General features: G+C 38.1%; 1 protein-coding gene across 6 annotated transcripts in view; it reads right to left on the bottom strand.

Annotated features, from left to right (window-relative positions):
* C2H2orf76 (chromosome 2 C2orf76 homolog) overlaps positions 1–27751 on the bottom strand; it is a 105573-nt gene that overhangs the window by 22307 nt on the left and 55515 nt on the right. For 2 of the 6 annotated variants that reach the window (XM_070389363.1, XM_005902025.2), the window contains exons 2-3: positions 20052–20121; positions 18579–18723 (exon numbers count right to left, since the gene is read on the bottom strand). In XM_070389363.1, the coding sequence (XP_070245464.1) occupies positions 18579–18711 (133 nt within the window). In that variant the 5' untranslated portion in view covers positions 18712–18723; positions 20052–20121. Of the gene's footprint in view, positions 1–18578; positions 18724–18895; positions 19026–19938; positions 20122–27751 lie in introns of those variants that run through there. The other 4 variants (XM_070389344.1, XM_070389348.1, XM_070389370.1 and 1 more) reach the window with 3 other exon arrangements.

Genomic DNA, 27751 nt, shown 5'->3' with positions numbered 1-27751 from the left:
CTTACAGAGGGAATTAAGTAACATATATCTAAATTACATATGCATATATCCTTTGACCTAACAATTCCACTTGGAGAATTTACCATAGAAATATACTTTGCACACTCGTGTGTGTGTGTGTGTGTGTGTGTATGAAATGACTTAAACAAAGGTACTAACTGTAGCACTGTTCGCAATAGCAAATGCCTGGGAAAATCCAAGTATCTTTCAATGAGGGGACTTCCTAAATAAACTATAATACGTCCAAACAACTAAACATATTTTTCAACAACCAGTAAAACAACCAAAAAAGAAGGAGAAGGAAGCTCTTTACTAACATTGTAAGATCTTCAAGATATGTCAAGAGTAAAGAACGCAGATTTTCCTGGTAGTCCAGGTGGTTAAGAATCTGCCTGCCAGCGCAGAGAACATGGGTTCAGTCCCTGGTCCAGAAGATCCCACATGCCACAGAGCAACCAAGCCTATGCGCCACAACTACTGAACCCACGCTCTAGAGCCTGGTGCTCCTTAACAAGAGAAGCCACCACAATGGAAGTCTGTGCACAGCAATTAGAGAGTAGCCCCCGCGTGCTGCAACTAGAGAAAGCCTGTGCGCAGCAACAAAGATCTAATGCAGCCAAAAATTAAATAAAAAAATTTTTTAAGAGCAAAGCAGGTATAAGGCAGAGCATTATTTTTAGTATGCTACCTTTTGAATAAAAGAGAGGAAAAATAAGAATATGTATTTGCTTTTGTTTATACTTCCATGGGAGAGAGCATGATGCACTGGTCTGATAAAGAACAGAAGTGGGAAGGAGATTTTTCACTGTATTCCTTTTTACATATTCATCCTTAAAAACCATAGGAATGTGTTACGAAAGAAAACTTTTTTAAAAACCTACACATCTGAATTAGGAAAAGTGTTCAAGTACATTTAACCTTTTAAAGGTCAGTGAAAGTGAAAAAGTGTTATTTACTAAGTTATGTCCGACTCTTTTGCAACCCCATGGACTGTAGCCTCCCAAGCTGCTCTGTCCATGGAATTTTCCAGGCAACAATACTGGAGTGGGTAGCCATTCCCTTCTTCAGGGTATCTTCCTGACCCAAGGATTAAACCCACATCTCTTGCACTGCAGGAAGATTCTCTTACCACTGAGTCACCAGGAAAGCCCAAATTTTAAAGGTCAAATAAATACCAAAATTAAAATATAATTTATTCATTTACGTTACAAGCATTTAAAGTACCCACTACCAAGTATTCCAGGGACAGGGAAAATAAGAAGTTACTGAGACAAGTCCCCACTCTTGAGAGGGCACGCTCCCTGTGAATCTTGTAACAGAGGTGTGTTCACAGCTAGGGCTATGATCTCACCTGCCACATGCTAGAATCACCCAGCCCCACATCTGTAAATCAGACTCACAGCCGGCCAGTCCCAAGCATATTTAGACTCAAAATGAAAACCTGCTGAGATGATTCTTAGACAAACACAATCACAGGAGGCCAACTAGATGACAGGAATGAGTGAGGCTGGGCAAACAGGAGGGCCATGAGGTAAGAGCAAGCATCCCATAAAAGGAGGTGCAGTCCCTTCATTCTAATTGGTCACCTAAAGATTTAAATGGAAACACTAAGTCTAGGGTGAGTGGGGAGGGAGGTTAGGTGAATTGTATTGACTTTTAAAATACTGTAGGCAGGGACTTCCCTGGTTATCCAGTGGTTGAATTCACCTTCCAAAGCAGGGGACACAGGTTCGATTCCTGATTGGGGAACTAAGATCCCCACATTGGTGGTGGTTTAGTCCCTCAGTCATATCCTACTCTTGTGAACACATGGACTGTATCCCACCAGGCTCCTCTGTCCATGGGATTTCCCAGGCAAGACATGCCACAGGGCAACAAGCCCACTTGCCACAATGAAGATCCCATGTGCAGCAACTACGACTCAATGCAGCCAGAAAAGAAAAAAAGAAAAAAAAATGCTGTAGGCCAAAGGAAACCTGTCTGTGGAGTCCACATTCGCCTGCCCAACCTCCATCTGAAACCTGTTTTAGCCTTAGCGGAGCACAGAACTTCATTTTATCTTTTGTTTCTCACTTTTGAATTATAAGCCAAAGAAGTGTTGACTAAATATCAGAAAGAAGAATTAAATCTGTTTAATTTATTGCCATTGGTATTTCCTAAACTAGACAGCAAAACTCCCTGAAGAAAGGACTAAGGTACAGAAGAAACAGTGCCATGAAACTATTTTCATTTAGAGATGTCTACAGTCAGGACACCAAATCACCCCCTTAGACCTCACAAGTCTAGGCTTCTGAGAGAAGAGACTATGACAGAGATGAAAGGAGTAGTTTTTTTCCATCTGTGGATCTCAGCTCAGCTGTCACCTCCACAAAGAGGCCTTCCAGGACAGCCCTACTAAAATAGGGGTCTCCTCTCATATTCCTTCATTCATAACATTTTTTACAATTAGAGCTTTGTTTACTTAGTTTGGTCTCTCTTCTCTACTAATTCATAAATTCCTAGAGATTAAGACACAATGGCCCGTCTTCCCAAAACCTAGGACAGTGCCTGGCACATCATATGTTAATAAATACTGGTTCCAGTGAGGGCGAGGACTACAGCCTATTTCCTTCATCATGTTGCCAAAGCCTAACAGAGTGCCTGGCACACGGCAGGTGCTCAAAAACAGACATGAGTAAAAATGCATCATTTAATCCCTTTAATCAGCAGGTTAGGGCACTGAGGTCCCAAGAAGGCAGTCGATCAGCCCAAAGTATCAAGAGCCAGGACTAGAAACCAGCCCTCCCAATTTCCATCTGCCACACTAAGAAGGGTAGGACTAAAGCTGGTATCTTCTGCGGTGGCAAAAGAAAAGAAAGATTAGATGTTAAACACATTCTGGTGAGGTGAACTTTACATATAAAAATGCTTGAAGAGGAAGAGGAAAAGAACAAACACTTCCTTATGAAAAAGGTTGTTTCCCATTTTATACCGCTATGAATACGGCAATGAGCATTCATATGTAGACATATACTTTCATTACATCTACAGGTGGAATGGCTGGGTTGTACGGTAGGTTCGTATGTTTAACTTGTCAAGAATTTGCCAAATCATCTTCCAAAGTGGTACCTTTTTAACGCTCCCACTAGCAACAGATAAGAAGCTCCAGTTCTTTCACATCCTAGCCAAAAACTTGGTTTTTAACTTCTAAAGCTTTCTTATTTCAGTCTTGTTAAGTGGGTGTGTTATGCTCTCATTGTGGTTTTAACTTGCATTTCACTAAAGACTGATGATGAGTATCACCGAATGTGCTTATTCGTCGTCCATACATTTTCTTTGATGAAGTGCATGTTCAAATATTTTGCCCATTTTTTTAATTGGGTTATATGTCATATAACTTGAGTGGTAAGAGTTTGGTTTCTTTCTTTAGTTACTACTATTCTAGACACAAATTCCTTGTTGAATATATGTTTTACAAGTATTTTCTCCAAAGTCTGTGGTTTGCCTCTTCATTTTCTTAACAGTGTATTTTAAAAAGCAAAAGTTTTTAATTTTGATGAACCCTAGCTAGATTTTTTTTGGAGGGGGGGGCTCATTGTACTTTAATAAATTTTGCAAAATCAGTCTTTAAGATTTTCTCTTATGTTTTCTTTCAGAAGTTTTTATAGTTTCAGATTTTAAATTTAGGCCTTGACCAATCTCAAATCATTTTTTGTGTATGGCAACAGGTGAGAGTTCAAGTTCATTTATTTGCATGTGAATATCCAATTGTTTCAGCTTCTTTTTAGAAAGATGACAGCTTCCCCCTAAAATGCTGTGATCAAAAACCAATTAAACATACGTATAAGACTATCTCTGGACTATTTTTCATCGATATACATGTCATCTGTATAACAATACCACTGAATCCTGCCTGACATAGTTTTACAGTAATAAGTCGTGAAATCAGATAGTGTAACTCTTTCAACTTATTTCTTTCTGTGATTTATTTATATCATTATTTATTTATATATTATGTCTTTTTTACTTTCCTTATAATTTTTGAACATGTTAGAGTAACTTATTCATAGACTTTAGAATAAGTAGACATTATCTGAAGGAAAAAAGAAAGCTTGCTGAGATTCTGATTGGGATTGGAATCCATACATTATTTTGAGGAGTCATGACGTCTTAACCATATTGAGGTTTCTGATCTATGAACATAGTATATCTCCATTTATCTAGGTCTTTTTAAACTTCTCAGTGATGTTTTAGAGTTTTCAGTGCAAAAGTCTTACAACTCTTATCGAATATACCCTATTTCAATTTTTTGGATGCTATTATTCTTTTTTAGTTTCCAACTGTATATTGCATAATTAGTTTTTATATATTCATTTATACCCTACAACCTTGCTAAAAGCTCAAGTTACTAGTTCCAGTAGTGTTTTTATAAACTCCATAGGATTTTCAACAAAGATAATCAACTCACCAGTGAATAATGACAATTTTACCTCTTTCTAACTTGGATCCATTTATTTCTCTATCTTGTCTTACTGAACTGGCTAGAACTTCCAGCACAGTGTTTAATAGAAGCAATTTCTAAGAAAATATCTTGCCTAGTTCCTTATATTAGGAGGAAAATCCTCAGTCTTTCACCATTAAATATGATGAAAGGTATCATTTTTTTCACAATTATCTTTAATCAGGTAGAGAGTTCCCTTCTATTCCAACTTTACTGAAAAAGTTTCTAACAGAAGTGGATGCTGTAGAAGCATATACACTACCAATACATAAAACAGACAGCCAATGGACATTTGCTGTACGACTCGGGGAACTCAAACCAGGGCTCCGTGACAACCTAGAAGGCTGGGAAAGGGTGGGATGTGGGAGGGAGGCTCTGGAGGAAGGGGACATAAGTACTCCTATGGCTGATTCATTTTGATGTTTGGCAGGAATCAAAGATTTCTTTCCTTAGTACCATCGACCTCCCTTCCCAGAAGTAACCACCAACTATCCTTAAGTTAGCATTACTTTCTTCATTGCTTATATTTTCATTCTGTTAAGTCATAGCCACAGAAGATAAAGTATTATTTCACGTTTTAAATTTATGGAATATTTAAACTAAGGAATCTATAGTACATTTGTAATACAAACAAGAGAGTATTACCCTAACACTATATTGAAGGAATGGTCCCTTTCTGATAAGGTGATAATGTGCTATGATTTTGCTACTATAAAACTATCCTGTTCCTTTCTAAGTAGGAGGGGCACCAGGGGAGTGCCTCTTTACAGAAAAAAGTGCTAGATAATAAACATGGAAGGAGTCACAGAGTTAGAAAAAAATCCCAGTTACTGCAACTACCAGAGATTTGGGTAAAGATCATCAATGGATACTAAAACTGGGACTTCCCTGGCAGTCCTGAAGTTAAAACTCCAGGCTTCAATACAGGGGACACAAGTTCGATCTCTGGTTGAGGAACTGTTTTGGTGCAGCCAAAAAATTTAAAAATGAATTTAAAAACAAAATAGATACTAAAACTATTGGAAACAACATACACATATGGTCTCAACTATTTATTAGTTGAAAAGATACCTTTACAACAGAGAAATCTAGTAGACAGCATCTTAACCAAATGATTTAAACATCTATCACGAGAGCTTCCAGGCTGCTGAACACATGGTGATACCAGGGAGAATGGTGCACTCCAAGAGGGCACGGAAGTTCCACCCCCCTTCCCCATGCTTTGTCCTATGCATATTTTTCATCTGGCCATTCCTCAGTTTAATTCTTCTCTAATAAACGGCTGATCCGGTAAGTTCATAAATACTACCAATAACCAAGTGCTTCCTGATATGATGCAGTGAGGAGGAATCACCAATGTTAGGGATCAGCAAACTATTTCTGTAAAGATCAGTAAAAAATATTTTAGTTTTTGTGAGCCACATGGTTTCTGTCACAACTATTTAAGTGCCACTGAAATACAAAAGCAGTACATATAATATGTAAATAAATGGGTGTGGCTGTGTTTCAATAAACTTTATAAAAACAGGGGGAAGGTCAGACTGACCCATAGCTCGTGATTTTGTCAACCTGCAACCTACATGGTAATCCTGTCAAAAATGTCTAATCTGAATCTAATCATATGAAAACAATCTGACAAATTCAAATTGTGGGGCATTCTATAAAAACTCAGATTTGGATTTTTTCTCAAAAATAAAAAAAATCAATAAAATGACAGATAACTGAAGGTGAGACCTGTTCCAGGTTAAAGGAGGTTAAGAAGACAGGACTTGCAATGAAAACATACAGAAGATCCTTAAATGCATGTTTCTAAGTGAAAGAAGCCAGTCTGAAAAGACTGCATACTGTATGATTCCAAGTACATGATATTCCGGAAAAAGCAAAACTAGAGACAATAAAAAGATCGGTGGATACCAGGGGCTTGCAAAGAGGATGAAAAGAAGAAGCATGGGCGATTTTTAGAGCAATTAAACTATTCTGTATGATACTATAATGGTGGCTACAAAACCCATAGAACTTTACAGCACAAAGAGTGAACTTTAATGTATGCAAAACAAAACAACTACAAAAAAAAACAAGACAGAGGGTCCCAGGAAAGAACACAGAGGGTAAGAAGAGAATATAAATGTATTGCAAATATATGAAACAATCTTACTGAAGAGAGAGAAAAAAGGTGCTGATCTAAATAACTCTGGCAATGAACAGATTTTGTAAGACTAAGGCAAAAGGATGGAGAAGGCGATGGCACCCCACTCCAGTACTCTTGCCTGGAAAATCCCATGGACGGAGGAGCCTGGTAGGCTGCAGTCCATGGGGTCGCTAAGAGTCGGACCCGACTGAGCCACTTCACTTTTCACTTTCATGCATTGGAGAAGGAAATGGCAACCCACTCCAGTGTTCTTGCCTGGAGAATCCCAGGGACGGGGGAGCCTGGTGGGCTGCCATCTATGGGGTCGCATAGAGTCGGACACAACTGAAGCGACTTAGCAGCAGCAGTAGCAGCAGCAAGGCAAAAGGAAATCACAAAAGCACTGTATTCTAGTTAATATCAAGTTGTTTCCCACAGAGTACCAAATAACAACTCTAATACAGCTATACCTGTATGTTAAGTTTAAGTTGCTCAGTCGTGTCTGACTCTTTGCAACCCCAGGGACTGTAGCCTGCCAGGCTCCCCAGTCCATGGAATTTTCCAGGCAAGGATGTTGGAATGGGCTGCCATTTCCTTCTCCAGGGAAAGTGAAAGTTTCTCAGTTGTGTCCAACTCTTTGTAACCCCATGAAATATATAGTCCATGGAATTCTCCAGGCCAAAATATTGGAGTGGGTAGCCTTTCCCTTCTCCAGGGGATCTTCCCAACCCAGGGATCAAACCAGGGTCTCCTGCATCACAGGCGGATTCTTTACCAGCTGAGCCACAAGGGAAGTCCAAAAATACTGGAGTGGGTAGCCTTTCCCTTCTCCAGGGGATCTTCCCAACCCAGGAATCAAACCAGGGTCTCCTGCACTGCAGGCAGATTCTTTACCAACTGAGCTATCAGGGAAGCCCATACGTGTATACTGGAATTAAACAGGTAAATAAATGGATGGCAGATGATGGGAGCCAGGTTTCTCACAATTGGGAGTGAGGATGTACAGATAAGCAAACAGAGAAGGCTGAAATGATCCACGTGATAATGGATTAGAGTTGGAAACATCAGTAAGAACTCACATTTAACATACAGATTCAGGTGGTAAATATGAAAATATTTATACATATGTGTAAATACACAGGTTGACATATTTCCTTGCTCTGTCAAGAAAGCCTAAGAAATTAAAGTAGTGAAGAGCATACCTAGCACCCAGATTTTGGTCTAAAACCATACTCCAATAAAAGCAACCAAGGCTCCTAGAGAAATGGCTGGTTCTAGGACTGGCATGGGAAATACACAAAATTAGCCTGGACCATCTTAAAAACCACACACAGACGGCATACATCAAAGGGGCATAGAAGACAACTGAAAGTTTTCAGTGACCAAATCTATAACAATCTGAGCAACAAATATCTCCCATGCAAAAGAATTTCAAGTAAATTATGTAGCTATTGTACACTAAAGGAAGGAGAACATAATTCCCCACTCCTTAACTGTGCGCTGTGCATAGTGACTTCCTTCCAGAGTACCTTATGAACAGGGAGATACCAGAGTAACCAGTGATACAGTGGAGAAACCTGTACTACTTCAGCCAAGTGGTCAAAGTCAACATCAACAACCATAAATCATTTAGAAAATATGTACCCTTGATATGATGTGATATGATAAAAGTGACACTATCTGTGTGATCTTCCTCTCGAAAACCCATAACTCCAGTCTAATCATGAGAAAAATCATCAGGCACATTCCAATAGAGGGATATCCTACAGTAAGCTTGATCAGTACTCCCCAAAACTGTGGAAGTCCTCAAACAAGGAAAATCTGAGAAATTTCCACAGTTCACAGAGCCTAGAGAGACATGACAACTACGCGTCATGTAGTATCCCGGCTGGGATCCTGGAGCAGAAAAAGGACATCAGTAAAAACTAAGGAAACCTGAATCAACTATGGACTGTACTTAATACGACATCAACATTGGTTCATTAATTGCAACAAATGCAGCATACTAATATGTTAATAATAGGGGAAACTGTGGAGGGGAGAATTAAATATAAACAAATAAATAAAGATTTAAAAGATAAGGAAAATTTTTCTAACTATTCTAGTAGTCACCCATCAGAATAGACTGCTCTACAAAGTAACAGTTCACTGGGAGTAACGGGGTATAAAGAATTGAGTTCTGAGTTGGACGTTTGGATAAAATCTCCACAGCTTTTCTTTATTTAATAGATGAAATTATTTTACATTCAGAACCCAAATCTAAAGTATTGCAAAGTATTAAAATGCCAGATCAAGAAATAATTAAAATGTCATATAGTCTAGATAATTGGTTTGTATATTATTCTGAAAATTTGTCATCTAAATAAGGTAATACATGATATCTCTATGATCAAAATATCTGATCAATATCCATTTCCCCTATGTTAATAATAGATTTGTTTTACTATATTTATATGCTTATATATGGATACAATCTTAGGTATTATTATATTTACACTTATTTATAAATGCTAGTTTATATCCACTACACTTATTTGTTCTATTTACATAACTTTAGATTTTAATGGGATGGTATAGTGGTTCAATGATTCTCAAGGCAGAATGGATCCAATTTAACCAAAGTTTCTTGGTTGAGGGAGAAAAAGACAATTATGGGAAGAGACCATGTTAAACTATGGATGGCAAAAGTGATTTATCAAAAGGACAGCTGGAAAGGCAAGAAGGCATCTAAAATAACCCCAATGAACATTCGGTTTGTATACAAGATTCTCTGTGCCATGATGTCAAGCATCCTTCCAGCTTTCAGTGTTCAAAACATTAAAGCAAGGCCAACAGGCACATGAAAAGATGCTCAACATTGCTAATTATTAGATAAACGCAAATCAAAACTATAATGAGATCAGACCAGACCTCAGACCAGTCAGAATGGCCACCCTCAAAGTCTACAAATAGGCGACTCCCCTGGTGTCCAGTGGTCAAGACTCTGTGTGCCCAGTACAGGGCGCCTGGCTTCAATCCCTGGTTAGGGAACTAGATCCTACGTGCCCAGAGACTAAGACCTGGTGCAGCCAAATAAATATATAAATGAAAATATTTTTAAAAGTCTACAAATAATAAACGCTGGAGAGTGTGTGGAGAAAACAGGACCCTCCTACACTGTTGGTGGGAATATAAATTGGTGCAGTCACTATGGAGAGCAGGATGGAAGCTCCTTAAAAAACTAAAACTAGAGTTACCATATGATCTGGGAACCCCACTCCTGGGCACATATCCAAAATAGACAAAAACTCTTAACGGAAATGTTCACAGCAGCACTATTTACAAAACCAAGACATGGAAGCAACCTAAATGTCCATCATCAGAGGAATGGATAGAGAAGATGTGGTATACAAATAAAATGGGATATTACTCAGCCATATAAAAGAACAAAGTAGTGCCATTTGCAACAACATGGATGAACCTAGATATTATCATACTAAATGAAGTTAAGTCAGACACAGAAAGACAAATATTATATACTTATCTGTGGAATCTAAAATAATAATACAAATGAACTTTTTTACAAGACAAAAATAGACTCACAGACATAGAAAATAACACTATGGTTATCAAAGGGAAAGGGTGGGAAGGATAAATTAGAAATTTGAAATTAACAGATACACACTACTATGTATAAAATTTAAACAAGGACTACTGTAAAGCACAGGGAGCTAACTATATTCAATATAATAACCTATAATGGGAAAGAATCTGAAAAAGAATATGTATGTGTGTGAATCTGTTTGTTATATACCTGAAACATGGTAAATCAACTATACTTCAACTAAAAATAAAACAGTAGAGCATGATGAACTAAATTCAAAGACTCTTTTGAATCTAAGCAAATCCATTTATTTCAGAGATTCTATTTAAGCAAGTAAGGTAATAGAGAAGAATAAAGAGGCAACTGAGTGTACTGCTTAGGCGTACATGGTTGTATAGCTAAACTGCAAGGTTGGACTGCAGCTTTGCCTTGTTTTTGCCATGTAATCTCAGGCAAGCTTCTCAACTTCTCTCTCTGCTCTTTAGTTTCTTCATCTGCAAAATGGAGATAATACCAGTTCCTAATTTAGAAGGATGCTGTGAGGATGAAATGAGAAAATCTACATAAAGCTCTTAGCACAAATTAGTTCAAAAATTCCTCAGTAATAAGCTATTTGGTCTTTGTTATGTACACAATTCATAAAAGGTAAATTCACTAACTTTGCAGAGTTCCACTGTACCTCAAATTAGAGGACAAAGGTAGGCACAGAGCACACAGCTCAGAAAGGCCTGAAGCCCAAAGTTTATCTTTTAATCAGTGGAACACATTTCCCACATGTACAATATTAATAGAAACAGGTAACAGATGAAAGATGTGAGTAGGCTGTGCTGAGCATTTGCAGTGATCCACACCACTGCTCTAATGGGGAGCAATTCTATGGTACTTGGGAAGGAAAAGAACACAGTGACCCTGGGGAGAATATATCTTCCCTTGGCACTAGAGCAGCCTGATGATTACATCTTGTTCTCAAGGGCTTCAGAGAATCTATTCTGCACTGTACCAAGCAGAGCACTTACTGTACTAACACTAAGAAACACTGTAACCCATAATACACACAAAGATTTTAAAATAAGAAAAGTAGGGATTTGTTTTTATTTCAAAATCTGAGTATACTTTTGGTGATAGCCTTTCAAAAACAGGACACTCTGTAATTGGCAATATCTTAGCACCAACTCTCAATCTCCCCCTAACAAGTAGAGTGACTAGCCTGTCTTCTCTATGAGTTAAAACACCATGCTTTCTTCTTAGGCAAGTAACACCGAGCAGTAAAGCCACTTGAATTAGATGAAAAAAAAAAAAAGGGAAGGAGAAGAGTTTAGAAATTTTACAAAGTCAATCAGGAAGCAAAATGTCAAGAATTCACTACATTTTTAAAAGTTAACTATGTACACTTACATTGCACACATATAAACCAAGTTTGTGGTTTCCCAATAACATTCCCCAGTAATGGAATCACAGCTCCTCAGAGAAATGACTGATCCCAGGGCTGGGGTAGGAAAAGAACAGGACACATCTGCAACATCTTAGATCAAAAAGTAAGGAAGTGCTCAAAGAAGGATGTGGACATGTTAAAAGGACATGGAGCCTTGTCCTTTCTTTCTGTAACAAAAGAAAATCCAAGGACATATGTTAGTTCAGTTCCTTTAATCTGAATTAATTTCTTCATTCAGGAGTTTTTTATTGTCTTTCATTGGCAATTTTGAATAGTGTTTTTGGCTACCCCCAGCCAAAATGAGGATGATTAGACCATCAGAGTATAATAAAAATAAAGAATTATAATCCTCTGAATAAAGTAAGTATCCGCGAGTGCACAATGATATAAACCAAAGATTAAATACATGGGGCAGGAGTAGGAATGGGGGGGTAGGATAAAAAGCTCTTCCTTACTGTAGAAAAACAACTAATATATGTAAAAGGAATGATGGAATAAGAAGAATCATTGTTTGCCGAATATCATAACTGATTCAGGCAAGAATCATCAAATAATGCTAAACTAGTGGATGAAAGATTGGGAAGTAACAGGACATTCACATAGTCTCAGAATGTATCCCTAACAAGTTACTTTTCAAGTACAATCAAAATTTACAGTAGAGAAACTTGGCAGCTATCACCTTCAGTTCAGTTCAGTATAGTCGCTCAGTCGTGTCCGACTCTGCGACCCCATGAATTGCAGCACGCCAGGCCTCCCTGCCCATCACCAGCTCCCAGAATTTACTCAAACTCATGTCCATTGAGTCGGTGATGCCATCCAACCATCTCATCCTCTGTCGTTCCCTTCTCCTGCCCTCAATCTTTCCCAGCATCAGGGTCTTTTCGAATAAGTCAGCTATTCGCATCAGGTGGCCAAAGTTTCAGCTTCAACATCAGTTCTTCCAATGAACACCCAGGATTGATCTCCTTTAGGATGGACTGGTTGCATCTCTTTGCAGTCCAAAGGACTCTCAAGAGTCTTCTCCAACACCACAGTGCAAAAGCATCAATTCTTTGGTGCTCGGCTTTCTTTATAGTCCAACTCTCACATCCATACATGACTACTGGAAAAACAATAGCCTTGACTAGATGGACCTTTGTTGACAAAGTAATGTCTCTGTTTTTTAATATGCTGTCTAGGTTGGCCATAACTTTCCCTTCTAAGGAGTAAGCATCTTTTAATTTCATGGCTGCAGTCACCATCTGCAGTGATTTTGGAACCCAAAAAAATAAAGTCAGCCACTGTTTCCACTGTTTCCCCATCTATTTCCCATGAAGTGATGGCCATGATCTTAGTTTTCTGAATGTTGAGCTTTAAGTCAACTTTTTCACTCTCTTCTTTCACTTTCATCAAGAGGTTCTTTAGTTCTTCACTTTCTGCCATAAGGGCGGTGTCATCTGCATATCTGAGGTTATTGATATTTTTCACGGCAATCTTGATTCAAGCTTGTGCTTCCTCCAGCCCAGCGTTTCTCACGATGTACTCTGCATATAAGTTAAATAAGCAGGGTGACAATATACAGCCTTGATGTACTCCTTTTCCTATTTGGAACCAGTCTGTTCCATGTCCAGTTCTAACTGTTGCTTCCTGACCTGCATATAAATTTCTCAAGAGGCAGGTCGGGTGGTCTGGTATTCCCAGCTCTTTCAGAATTTTCCACAGTTTATTGTGATCCACACAGTCAAAGGTTTTAGCATAGTCAATAAAGCAGAAGTAGATGTTTTTCTGGAACTCTCTTGCTTTTTCAATGATTCAGCGGATGTTGACAATTTGGTTCCCCTGCCTTTTCTAAATCCAATTTGAACATCTGGAAGTTCACAGTTCACATAGTGCTGAAGCCTGGCTTGGAGAATTTTGAGCATTACTTTGCTAGCATGTGAGATGAGTACAATTGTGCGGTAGTTTGAGCATTATTTGACATGGCCTTTCTTTGGGACTGGAATGAAAATTGACCTTTTCTAGTCCTGTGGCCACTGTTGAGTTTTCCAAATTTGCTGGCATATTGAGTGCAGCACTTTCATAGCATCTTCTTCTAGGATTTGAAATTGCTCAACTGGAATTCCATCACGTCCACTAGCTTTTTTCCTAGTGATGCTTCCTAAGGCCCACCTGACTTCACATTCCAGGATGTCTGGCTCTAGGTCAGTGATCACACCATCGTGATTATCTTGGTCATGAAGATCTTTTTTATGCAGTTCTTCTGTGTATTCTTGCCACCTCGTCTTAATATCGTCTGCTTCTATTAGGTCCATACCATTTCTGTCCTTTACTGAGCCCATCTTTGCATGAAATGTACCCTTCGTATCTCTAATTTTCTTGAAGAGATCTCTAGTCTTTCCCATTCTATTGTTTTCCTCTATTTCTTTGCACTGATCACTGAGGAAGGCTTTCTTATCTCTCCTTGCTATTCTTTGGAACTCTGCATTCAAATGTGTATATCTTTCCTTTTCTCCTTTGCTTTTTGCCTCTCTTCTTTTCATAGCTATTTGTAAGGCCTCCTCAGACAGCAGCCATTTTGCTTTTTCTCATTTCTTTTTCTTGGGGATGGTCTTACTCCCTGTCTCCTGTACAATGTCCTGAACCTCCATCCATAGTTCATCAGGCACTCTATTATATCTAGTCCCTTAAATCTATTTCTGACTTCCACTGTATAATCATAAAGGATTTGATTTAGGTCATACCTGAATGGTCTAATGGTTTTCCCTACATTCTTCAATTTAAGTCTAAATTCAGCAATAAGGAGTTCATGATCTGAGCCACAGTCAGCTCCTGGTCTTGTTTTTGCTGACTGTATAGAGCTTTTCCATCTTTGGCTGCAAAGAATATAATCAATCTGATTTTGCCTTAACCAACTGATTGAAGTCACCATTGTCAGCAATGTGGCCATTCGACAGCATGTGTGACTTGGTGTAAATGCACTGAAGGTCAGCATCATTTCAATGATTTCTCTGCCAAAAGCATAACCTAAATCTAATAGAGAAAACACTGGAAAAACCCACCTGAGGGAAGCATTCTACAAAAAAACTAGCCTGTACTATTCAAAATTGCCAATGTGATGAAACACAATAAAAGACTCCCAAATGGGTTTATTTCTGGGTTTTCTATATTGTTCCATTGGTCTATATCTCTGTTTTTGTGCCAGTACTATACTGTCCTGATGACTGTAGCTTTGTAGAATAATCTGAAGTCAAGAAGGTTGATTCCTCCAGCTCCATTCTTCTTAAGACTGGTTTGGCTATTCAGGGTCTTTTGTGTTTCCATAGGAATTGTGAAATTTTCTGTTCTAGTTCTGTGAAAAATACCATTGGTATTTGTTAGGGATCACACTGAATCTGTAGATTGCATTTGGTAGTATAGTCATTTTCACAATATTGATTCTTCCTACCCAGGAACATGGAATATCTCTCCATATGTTTATGTCATCTTTGATTTCTTTCATTAGTGTCTTATAATTTTCTATGTACAGTTCTTTTGTTTCCTTAGGTAGTTTATTCCTAGGTATTTCATTCTTTTTGTTGCAATGGTGAGTGGGACTGATTCCTTAATTTCTCTTTCTGACTTTTCATTGTTAGTATATAGAAATACAAGTGATTTCTGTGTATTGATTTTGTATCCTGCAACTTTGCTAAATTCACTGACTAGCTCTAGTATTTTTCTGATATTATCTTTAGGGTTTTCTATGTACAATATCATGTCATCTGCAAACAAGGAGAGCTTTACTTCCTTTCCGATCTGGATTCCTTTTATTTCTTTTTCTTTGATGACTGCTGTAGCTAGGACTTCCAGAACTATGTTGAATAATAGTGGTGAAAGTGGACACCCTTGTCTTGTTCCTGATCTCAGGGTTAATGCTTTCAGTTTTTCCCCATTGAGAATAATGTTTGCTATAGGCTTATCATATATGGCCTTTACTATGTTGAGGCAGGGTACTTCTATGCCCATTTTTTTAAGAGTTTTCACCATAAACAGGTGCTGAATTTTGTCAAAGGCTTTTTCTGCATCTAATGAGATCATCATATGGTTTTTATCTTTCAATTTATTAATATGGTGTATCACATTGATTGATTTGCATATATTGAAGAATCCTTGCATTCCTGGAATAAACCCAACTTGATCATGGTGTATGAGATTTTTGATGTGTTGCTGAATTCTGTCTGCTAAAATTTTGTTGAGGATTTTTGCATCTGTGTTCATCAGTGATATTGGCCTGTAGTTTTCCTTTTGTGTGTTGTCTTTGTCTGGTTTTGGCATCAGAGTGATGGTGGCCTCATAGAATGAGTAATGGAATAAGATTCAAAGCCCAGAAATAAACCCATGCACCTATGGGTACCTTATTTTTGACAAAAGAGGCAAATATACAATGGGGCAAAGACAGCCTCTTCAATAAATGGTGCTGGGAAAACTGGACAGCTGTATGTAAAAGAATGAAATTAGAACACTTCCTAATACCACACACAAAGATAAACTCAAAATGGATTAAAGACGTAAATGTAAGACAGAAATTATAAAACTCTAAGAGGAAAACATAGGCAGAACACTTGATGACATAAATCAAAGCAAGATCCTCTATGACCCACCTCCTAGAGTAACAGAAATAAAAACAAAAGTAAACAAGTGGGACCTCATTAAACTTAAAAGCTTTTGCACAACAAAGGAAACTATAAGTAAGGTGAAAAGACAACCCTCAGAATGGGAGGAAGTAATAACAAATGAAACAACTGACAAAGGATTAATTTCCAAAATACACAAGCAGCTCACACAACTCAATGCCAGAAAAACAAACAACCCAATCAAAAAGTGGGGAGAAGATCTAAACAGACATTTCTCCAAAGAAGACATACAGATGGCTAACAAACACATGAAAAGATGCTCAACATCGCTCAGTATTAGAGAAATGTAAATCAAAACTACAATGAGATATCACCTCACACCGGTCAGAATGGCCATCATCAAAAAGTCTACAAGCAATAAATGCTGGAGTGGGTGTGGAGAAAAGGGAATGCTCTTGCATTGCTGGTGGGAATGTAAATTGATCCAGCCGCTATGGAAGACGGTATGGAGAGTCCTTAAAAAACTAGGAATAAAACCACCATATGAACCAGCAATTCCACGCCTAGGCATATATCCTGAGGAAATCAAAATTGAAAAAGACACGTGTATCCCATTGTTCATTGTAGCACTATTTACAATAGCTAGAACATGAAAGCAACCTACATGTCCATCAACAGATGAATGGATAAAGAAGTTTTGGTACATATACATAATGGGATATTACTCAGCCATAAAGAAGAATGCATTTAAGTCAGTTCTGATGAGGTGGATGAACCTAGAACCTATCATACAGACTGAAGTGAGTCAGAAAGGGAAAGTTAAATATTGTATTCTAATGCATATATATGGAATCTAGAAAAATGGTACTGAAGAATTTATTTATAGGCAATGGAGAAACAGACACAGAGAATAGACTTATGGACATAGGGAGAGGGGAGGAGAGGATGAGATGTATGGAAAGAGCAACAGGAAATTTACATTACCATATGTAAAATATATAGCCAACCATCTATTTGCTGTATGGCTCAGGAAACTCAAATAGGGGCTCTGTATCAATCTAGAGAGGTGGGATGGGGTGAGAGATGGGAGGGAGGTTTAAAAGGGAGGGGATATATGTATACCTGTGGCTGATTCATGTTGAGGTTTGATAGAAAACAACAAAATTCTGTAAAGCAATTATCCTTCAAAAAAAATAATTAAAATCAACAACAACAAAAAAGACTCCTGGATGAAGAAATTAATTCAGATTAAAGAAACTGAACTAACATATATCTTTGGATTTTCTTTTGTTCAGAAAGACCTTACTCGGACAGGTAAAATCTCAGTAAGGTCTGTAAATTAGTTGATAGCATTGTTTCAATGTTAAGTTTCTGATTTTCATTACATTAACTATATATAGTTAATATATAATATAAGCAAATTCCCTGTTTTTGGAAAATACACCCTGAAATATTCAGAGGTAAAACGGAATAATGTCTGCAACATACTTCTAAATGGTTCAGAGAGGAAAATGAAGTGGAAAAGTAAGAAAGGAACTGGGGAGGAGGAGGAGAGAGAAAAACAAATGTAACAAAATGGTGACATTTGGGGAACCTGTGTGAAGAGCTTTCAGGAGTTTCCACAACTTCTCTATCTCAAATTATGTCAGTTGAAAAAACTTAAGTTGGATATAAAGTGCTACATCTGCCAAAATTCATAGAAATGTACACTAAGATCTGTAAATTATACCATATATAAATCGCAATTCAATTAAAGCAATAAAAGCTTATTCTAGATGTTTCATCAAATGTTGATGACCGGAACACTTCTGTAATTAAGACCAGAGGATAGAAACCCACCAAGGACCTATCTAAATGAAGACTACATTCACACCTGCTGTATGCTGAGCTTGGAATGATACACTACACCAGTGAGGCTGGTCATCACTCTGTGCCCACAATGACCAGATGCTCTCGTGATCTCCTAGCTGGACAGATAGAGGCCTGCTACCTTCCTGTCATGCTCCCCAGCATGCCCTCTGTGTGCTCAGCCAGGTAACACTACCTTCTCTTGTTAACTAGCCTCCAAACACATAAAGCCATTTTTCATGAGGAATCATAGATCTTAAATTTTTTTAATTAAAAAAAAAAAAGGAGAAGTCAAACATGATAGTGACCATCCCTGAGGAAGGCACACATGTTGCTAAATAAGCCTTGGAGAGATACTGCTGCTGATACCAAGGCCCAGAGCAGGAGCAAGCCTCACACCTGGCTTAGAACACAGATTGATATCTTTCAGAGTGCTTTTAAAAGATTACTATCACTCTAATACTCAACTATTCTTTTTTGAAACACTAATAAAACAAAGTGGCTGAGACATCTCATACCTTGCTTTAGAAATACTATAAAATCCTTTACAGTTTGGTCCAAATGAACTCCATGATATACTACAGGTCTGAAATTGCGATGCTCAAATGAACGAATGAGGCGAACTGTAATGGTCACATCTTCGGAAGCCATGTGCAGAAATTCCTGTGGCAAGGGATAATAACATCAGCTCATTATTATCCACCAGCCTGCATTTCCTCCATCAGCTCTCAGGCACCCAGCCCATCTCTCCCACACTGCACAGTTAACGACAGAATTCCCAGAACCAGACCAGATTCCGAGACAACCAAAGGGTCCCAAGGTCACTCCCACCTACCCACTGTGATCCTGGACAGCTTTACCACAGTTCCTGATGTTCTGACAGGTAGAAAACTGACAAGGTACAGAAGATGAACACCGACTCAGGAGTGTGGGTGTATGTGGAGAAGTGGGGCTGCACACGTTACTGCTCTGGTGTGCTATACCACCAATCTCATTTGGCCCTGAGAGGAAGTTCACTTATATTAGCATCAAATATCAGGCTGCATTTTCATTTCACAAATGCTGCCAGATTTCAGAACTGACTTAATCATGTGTCACAGTATTACCCAGGCTTCCCAGGTGGTGCTAGTGGTAAAGAATCCACCTGACAATGCAAGAGACGAAAGAAACTCAGGGTTCCATCCATGGGTTGGGAAGATCCCCTGGAGGAGGGCATGGTAACCCACTCCAGTATCCTTACCTAGAAAATGCCATGGACAGAGAAGCCTGGTAGGCTAGAATCCATAGGATTGCAAAGAGCTGGACACAACCGAAGCAACTTAGCATGCATAGTATCACCCATTGTCCACACTATTGTTTAATTTGAATATGTTTATTTCACCCTAAACTATGTAACAGTCCTACATGCCAGTGTTAATATTATCAGATTTAATTCTATTACCAAACCATACTTTAATTTTATTACCAAATCATACTTATTTTAAGATGAGGAAAAATTCATTGCACTAAATGCCCAAGGTCATAAAACATGGAGCCAGGATTCAAGCACCAACTTAATTCCAAATTTCATGATCTAATATATAATATACTGTTAAAAAAAAAATCACCCCAAATAATTTCCTCCAAAAAATCTGCAAAGTTGACAATGTTTTAAAAATAAAATTATGGTACATTTCTAATTAGTAGCAACTACTTCATGCTTTCAACTTTGCATATAACTTTCAGCCATAATACACAAGTATTAAAAACAAAATACCTGTAGTGCTAATAAGATAAAAGAAGATGTCCAACCTCACCAGTAATCAGAGAAATTCAAAATAACAATGAGCTATATATTACTCATCAAACTGACAAACGAAAAAGCCTGACAATACCTACTGTTGGCAAGAGTGCAGAACAATGAGAGTTTAATCAGTTAAGGTGGGCATCCAAGTGGATTCTACTTCTGGAGACAACTGGGCAATATTTAGTAAAGCTGAAGATTCATATACCTTTCAATCCAGCAACGTCATTCATATGTAGGTACTCTTGGGAATCTCTCACATGTGTGCACAAGGAGAACTGTAAAAAAACATCAGTACTAACATTGTTAATTACAAAAACTGGAACCAACTAAATGTCCATCAGCAGGAGAATAGATAATTATGGAACTTTCATTCAACAAAATACTTCAAGCAGTGAAAATGAATGAACTTGAACTATGCACATCAACACAGATGAAATCTCAGAAATAGTATGCTGAATGCAAAAAAAGCAAGTCACAAAAGCATCAGAATAACACATCATTTACACAAAATTAAAAAACATAGGTTTCATTATGTTGAAAAAGAGATGATTCTTGGAGCAAAGAAAGGATATGCAATTAGGGAGAAGTAAAACAGGTGTTTCCGTCATACTGGTTGCATTTTATATCTTAAGCAGGATGTTAAGTATAGGGACAGTATAGCTACTATTCTTTAAGCCTTTTAGTATGTCTGGAATATTTCATAATATACACAAAGAAGCCACACTAATTTGATCTGGAAAGTTTCTCTGAATCACAAAATGCTTATACAAATATCTCACTAAGTTTGAGAGAATATACAGCACATTACGTGTGAAAAGCAAAGGTTCAAGCTGTTTTAATGCATAAAATAATCTTTGATTATAGTGTACTGTTTATAATTAAACAAATGGTTTTAATTGAATGGTCTTGAATTAAAAATAGTATTTTTCCTTTAAAATAAAGGATTCATTGTATAATCTTATTTTGTGGCTTGAGAGCTTAAATTAAATCTTTTGGAAATTCCATTATTAGCTGCTACGCTATTTGTTATTAAATCTGGTTTTACAGGGCTTCCCCAAAATTCTGACCCTAAAATTTACCAAATAATGGCAGTTTAGCAAGACATCTACAAAATTACAATTTAAAATTTACTGAGATACCTCATAAAGAATCTCTCTCAAGAAAGGGATAGCATAAAAGACTCTAGGAACTTCCCCTGTGGTCTAGTGATTAAGAATCCATTGCAAGAATCCCTTGCAATGCAGGGGACGCAGGTGTGATCCCTGGTGGGGGAACTATGATTCCACATGCCGAGGAGCAACTAAATGCTGCAGTTACTGAGCCCACTCACTCTGGAGCCTGCAAGCCACAACTGGAGAGCCCCCACCACAACGAAGATCCTGCATGCTACAACTAGGACCTGAAGCAACCAAATAAATACATAAATACATTTTAAAAAGAAAGAAAAAAACGACTCCATATTTTAGAGGCAGGGTTGACAGGTTTGTGAAAATTATGACCAATTTCTTCCTTCTCTCACTTAGCCCCCAAAACAACAAAGAAGCTCTCCAAAACACACTACACACACACACACACACACACACACACACACACACACACACACGGAAGCCCTATAATTCAGTACACACATACACACAGACAGAAGCCCTACAATGAAGTCCAAATTCCTAAAGAGTTCAGAGCCGGACAAATCAAACTTAATTATTGACTCTACTTCTCAGCCCTAACATATAGTTGGATCTCAATAAATAGTAGCTGCTTTTATCAAGGGTCTACTTGGGATTAAACAGGTTTGGGCATAAAGACAGCTCATGTAGGCAGCAAACAAAGATACAAGATTCCCAGGTGCAATGAAATAAATTATGTAAATGGACTAACGAAAGAGGCCAAGCAAGCTAGCACATGTATGCCTTATGAAACTTTTATAACTGTAGGCTTTTTTTTCCACTTTAAAAAAAGCTGCCCCATATGCTGTACTTAAATAGCTGAAGTTTTCAATTTAAAACTCCAAATGTGCATTACTGTCTAATTTGATTAACAATGTATTGTCATCTTCATCAGAAATTTGTAGTAATTTATACTCAGTAACTAAGCCATATTAGCTACTATTAGAATGAGGCCATTATTTAATTTGTCTCAAGGACTGTGGGAAATCTATGTTGTTAGTTTAGGGAGCCAGACATACTGAAGAGACAGCTTGGAATGCAAGTATTACAAATTATAAGTGTGATGTTTTCCCAGAAGGTTTGACCTACTTTTAAAAAATGAATCTGATCAAGTTTAAAAGGTATCCTTCAAATGAAGGGACAGAGAAAGCAAAAGCAAAAATTTAGAGGTAAATTAACAAAACATATTCAAAAACAAGAAAAAAGGTGTGAATAAATGAAATGATAGACCATGTTCTTAACTATGAAAGCTCAGAGTTGTAAAGAAATAATTCTCCCTAAATTAATCTATAAATTAAATAAAATCCCCATCAAAATGTAACAGGGTGGTCTGGACTTAAAACAAGTATTTCTAATCTAGAAGAAAATGCTTGTGAACTTAGCAAAGTCATAAAAGAAAAATAAAAGAAAAGAGAGAGAGAGACAGAGAGACCAGCAGTACCATAAATTAGCTGACACTGCTGCTGCTGCTGCTGCTAAGTCGCTTCAGTCGCGTCCGACTCTGTGCGACCCCAGAGACAGCAGCCCACCAGGCTCCCCTGACCCTGGGATTCTCCAGGCAAGAACACTGGAGTGGGTTGCCATTTCCTTCTCCAATGCATGAAAGTGAAAAGTGAAAGTGAATTCGCTCAGTCGTGTCCGACTCTTAGCGACCCCATGGACTGCAGCCCACCAGGCTCCTCCGTCCATGGGATTTTCCAGGCAAGAGTACTGGAGTGGGGTGCCATTACCTTCTCCGTATGTGACACTGAAGACTGACAAATCAGTAGAAGAGAATAGAAAACTCCGAAAAGACTCAAGATTCAAGAATTTAGTATAAAAATGGCATTTCACATTTGTGGGGAAAAGACACCTTAATCAATGGCATTAGGAAAACTGGTCAGACATTTAGAAAAAGGTAATTCTGGATCCTTACTTCATGTCTTATACAAAATAAACTATATGTAGAACAAATATTTAAACTAAACTGTAAAATCACAGGAAGGCATCAAAAAATAGGTATAAACTTTTATAATCTTAAGGTAGAAAAGACCTTTCTAAGCAAATAAAAATCAGCAACCACCAAGGAAAAGGTTGACAGATATAGCAAAAAAAAAACAAATTATAAGAGAAGACAAATGTCTTTATAGAAACATGGATAAAGGTAATCAATGAGCAATAGGCTAAATCTTTAAGTCAATATTACTGGTAACTATAGAACTGAAAAATAGAAATAGTAAGATACTGATTAGCCAAAGATTGGTAAATATATTTAAATTAAAAACTGGCCACACCAGTGTTGGCAAGGATATAGAAAAATAAATATTTTACATACTCTTGTCAAGAACATTAAATGATAGACTTTCTGGAGAGGAGTGGGATAACCAATATCAAAATTTTTAATTTGCCTACCTTTTGACATGACAATTTTCATTCTACTAATTTACCCGGAGAAGACAATCACATCAAATATTTAAAAATCCATGAGATTATAATGATTTAAGTCGATTAGTCACTTGGGAAGCTAAAGGAGCACTTATTTGTTTTCCTGAAAACTGGCTTACCAAGGTAGGGAACGGGGCATTGAAAATGAGAAAAATAATCAGATTCTTATACAGTTTGTATTTTAAGATTACCAAATAGCTGATGAAAAGTTTTTTCTTTAAAGAAGAATGACAGCTAAAAAGCCCTGAAGGAATGACAAAATTTAAAAATTATGATTTACATAAATATCAAAATGGCTAAAATAAAAACAATGATAACACCAAATACTGGTGAGGGTATAGAGAAACTAATCTTTCACTCACTACTGATGGAAATGCAAAATGGTACAGCCACTCTAGAAAAAAATATGATAATTTCTTACAAAACACATGCTTATCATAGACCTAGCAAATGCACTCTTGAGCATTTATGGCAGAGAAATGAAAACTTATGTTCACACAAAAAACCTATATATAAATGCTCATAGTATATCCATGTTTAATACCCCAAACTGGAAACAACCCAAACATCCTTCAACATGTGAGTGGTTAAACCAAGTGTGGTATATTCATATCATGAAACACTGGGGAATAAAAAAGAAAAAACTACTGATACACATAACAATTTTGATAGATCTTAAGGGAATTAAATTGAAAAGAAAAATCAATCTCAGAAGGTTACATACTGCGTAGTTCCATTATACATCATTCTTTTTTAACAGTAGACTTTTACTTGTTTATTTTCGGCTGTTCTGGATCTTCACTGCTGCACATGGGCCTTCCCTAGCTGTGGCAAGCAGGGACTACTCTCTAGTAGCAGTGCACAGCTACTCACTGCAGTGGTGTCTCTTGTTGCAGAGCATGGGCGGTAGGGCACCTGGGCTTAGTTGCCCTATGGCATGTGAAATCTTCCCAGACCAGGGATCAAATCCATGCCCTCTGCATCAGAAGATGGATTCTTAACCATTAGACAACCAGGGGAGTCCTGTATGTCATTCTTGTAATGACAAAAGTATAGAAACGGAGAATAATTAGTGTCCCTGGGGTTAGCAAGGAGGGAAGGAGGTAGCTCTGGCTATAAAAGGGTAACAAAAGAGATCCTTGTGATGGCAAGTTTCTAATTCTTGACCATGATGTTATCCACACTTATCTACATATGTGATAAAATTGCCTAAAACCAAATACACGTGCACATGCACACAAGCCTACAGAAGAAGATGTAAAACTAGTGACATGTGAATATGGTCCATGGATTGTATCAACATCAATTCCCTAGATGTGATTAATATAAGACCACCATGACACAGGATGTCACCCTTGGGGAAAGCTGGATGAGGGGCAGAAAGGATCACTGGTATTATTTCTTATAACTGCATGTGACTCTGCAATTAGCTTAAAATAAAAAGTTGCTAAAGGCCATCATTTTGGAAACCCTAATGAAGTAATGAAAGTAGGCATTGGAGAAGGCAATGGCAGCCCACTCCAGTACTCTTGCCTGGAAAATCCCATGGATGGAGGAGCCTGGTAGGCTGCAGTCCATGGGGTCACTAAGAGTCAGACACGACTGAGTGACTTCACTTTCACTTTTCACTTTCATGCATTGGAGAAGGAATTGGCAACCCACTCCAGTGTTCTTGCCTGGAGAATCCCAGGGACGGGGGAGCCTGGTGGGCTGCCGTCTATGGGGTCGCACAGAGTCAGACACACTGGAGTGACTTAGCAGCAGCAGTAACTTCTCCCCTGGAGAAGGAAATAGCAACCCACTCCAGTATCCTTACCTGGAGAATCCCATGGACGGAGGAGCCTGATAGGCTATAGTCCGCGGGGTTGCAAAGAGTTGGACATGACTGAGTGACTTTTTACTTTTACTTTTTACTTAGTAGCTACATAACATCCAGCTAAAGACTGGCAGGCAGGTATTTAGAATAGGGCAGAATTGTGGGATGTGACTTGTGAGATTACATTATAAAAAGATTATGGCACTGTCTTGGTGTCGTTCTCTCACTGTCTCTAGGGTAACTTATGCAGGGGGTGAGGGTGAGGTACCAGGTGGGAACAGCAGTCCCCAAGGAGCCAGGCCCTCAGTCCATCATCAACCTGCTTGAAGAGCTGAAGCCTCCCCCAGCAACCACATACAGGAGCTTGTAAGGGGAGCCCTTCCAATCAGGGCTTCATATTAAACCGCCTTCTCCAACCACCAGCTTGACTGCAACTCTGTGAAAGGCCTCGAACCAGAGGCATCCAGCTAGGGCAAGCCTGAATTCCTGACCCACAGGAGTGAGATAATAAATGTTTGATGTTTTCAGAAAAAAAAAAAAAAGAAAGTAGGCAGTGATCATAAAGGGGTGACAAAACCATTAGGTAAAAGATTGATGGGAAACTTTAGAATGGATACTTCAGGGGCTAAACTTAGTAATCCAACTTAACAAATGAATCCAACTTAACAAACGAATTAAGCCTCTGGATCTAACTCCCAGTTTAGGGGTTATGACAGTGTCTGCAAGAACAAGTTAAATGACACCATAAGGAGGTCATCAGTAGACTGTGGAAACTCTACTGAATAAATGACTTGTTTTCTTCAACAAATAATTAGCATGCAATACATAGAAGGGGAGGAAGGTTATAAACTAAGAGACTTAAAAGAGATATATCAGCTAATGTTTAGATCATGCATGGATCTTAATCTGCGTAATACTAGAAGATATTAGGAATCAATATCAATTCTGTTTATTTAATATTATTATGCTCGTGAGTCTAACTTAAAAGACTGAGGTATATAGGTAAAATGATACTATGACTGGTACTTGCTTTCAAATATTCTTGACAGAGGAAAAACAATTATGGATGTGTAGATTGAAAAAAAAAGTAGAACACTGGTAACTGCTGAAGCTGAATGTACATGGGACCTTATCATACTACACAGTTTTTAGATGCTTGAAGTTTTTTAATAATAAAATCATTTTAAGAAAAGATAAATGTACAAAAATGTACATTCAAGGAAGATTTTTTCCACTGATGTGCTTCTAATAGTTTATAAAAATTAGAATTCAATGAAGTAACTGAATTCATCAATTGAATCAATTGAGTTCATCAGTGAAGTAAATTATGTCATGCCATAAAATGAAATCCCTTGCAGCCATTAAAGGGTGAAATGAATCCACAGATATTAACTTTAAAAGATGGCTATTCCAATCCCAAAGAAAGGCAATGCCAAAGAATGCTCAAACTACCGCACAATTGCACTCATCTCACACGTTAGTAAAGTAATGCTCAAAATTCTCCAAGCCAGGCTTCAGCAATATGTGAACCGTGAACTTCGTGATGTGCAAGCTGGTTTCAGAAAAGGCAGAGGAACCAGAGATCAAATTGCCAACATCTGCTGAATCATGGAAAAAGCAAGAGAGTTCCAGAGAAACATCTATTTCTGCTTTATTGACTATGCCAAAGCCTTTGACTGTGTGGATCACAATAAACTGTGGAAAATTCTGAAACAGATGGGAATACCAGACCACCTGATCTGCCTCTTGAGAAATCTGTATGCAGGTCAGGAAGCAACAGTTAGAACTGGACATGGAACAACAGATTGGTTCCAAATAGGAAAAGGAGTACGTCAAGGCTGTATATTGTCACCCTGTTTATTTAACTTATATGCAGAGTACATCATGAGAAACGCTGGACTGGAAGAAACACAAGCTGGAATCAAGATTGTCGGGAGAAATATCAATAACCTCAGATATGCAGATGACACCACCCTTATGGCAGAAAGTGAAGAGGAACTCAAAAGCCTCTTGATGAAGGTGAAAGTGGAGAGTGAAAAAGTTGGCTTAAAGCTCAACATTCAGAAAACGAAGATCATGGCATCCAGTCCCACCACTTCATGGCAAATAGATGGGGAAACAGTGGAAACAGTGGCAGACTTTATTTTTCTGGGCTCCAAAATCACTGCAGATGGTGACTGCAGCCATGAAATTAAAAAATGCTTACTCCTTGGAAGGACAGTTATGATCAACCTAGATAACATATTCAAAAGCAGAGACATTACTTTGCCAACAAAGGTCCGTGTAGTCAAGGCTATGGTTTTTCCTGTGGTCATGTATGGATGTGAGAGTTGGACTGTGAAGAAGGCTGAGCGCCAAAGAATTGATGCTTTTGAACTGTGGTGTTGGAGAAGACTCTTGAGAGTCCCTTGGACTGCAACAAGATCCAACCAGTCCATTCTGAAGGAGATCAGCCCTGGGATTTCTTTGGAAGGAATGATGCTGAAGCTGAAACTCCAG

The sequence above is a fragment of the Bos mutus genome, chromosome 2 (genome assembly GCF_027580195.1).
Source record: "Bos mutus isolate GX-2022 chromosome 2, NWIPB_WYAK_1.1, whole genome shotgun sequence".
NCBI classification, from domain to species: Eukaryota; Metazoa; Chordata; class Mammalia; order Artiodactyla; family Bovidae; genus Bos; species Bos mutus.
Note: the sequence above shows the minus strand (reverse complement) of the source record. Positions and strands in the feature narration are given on the sequence as shown.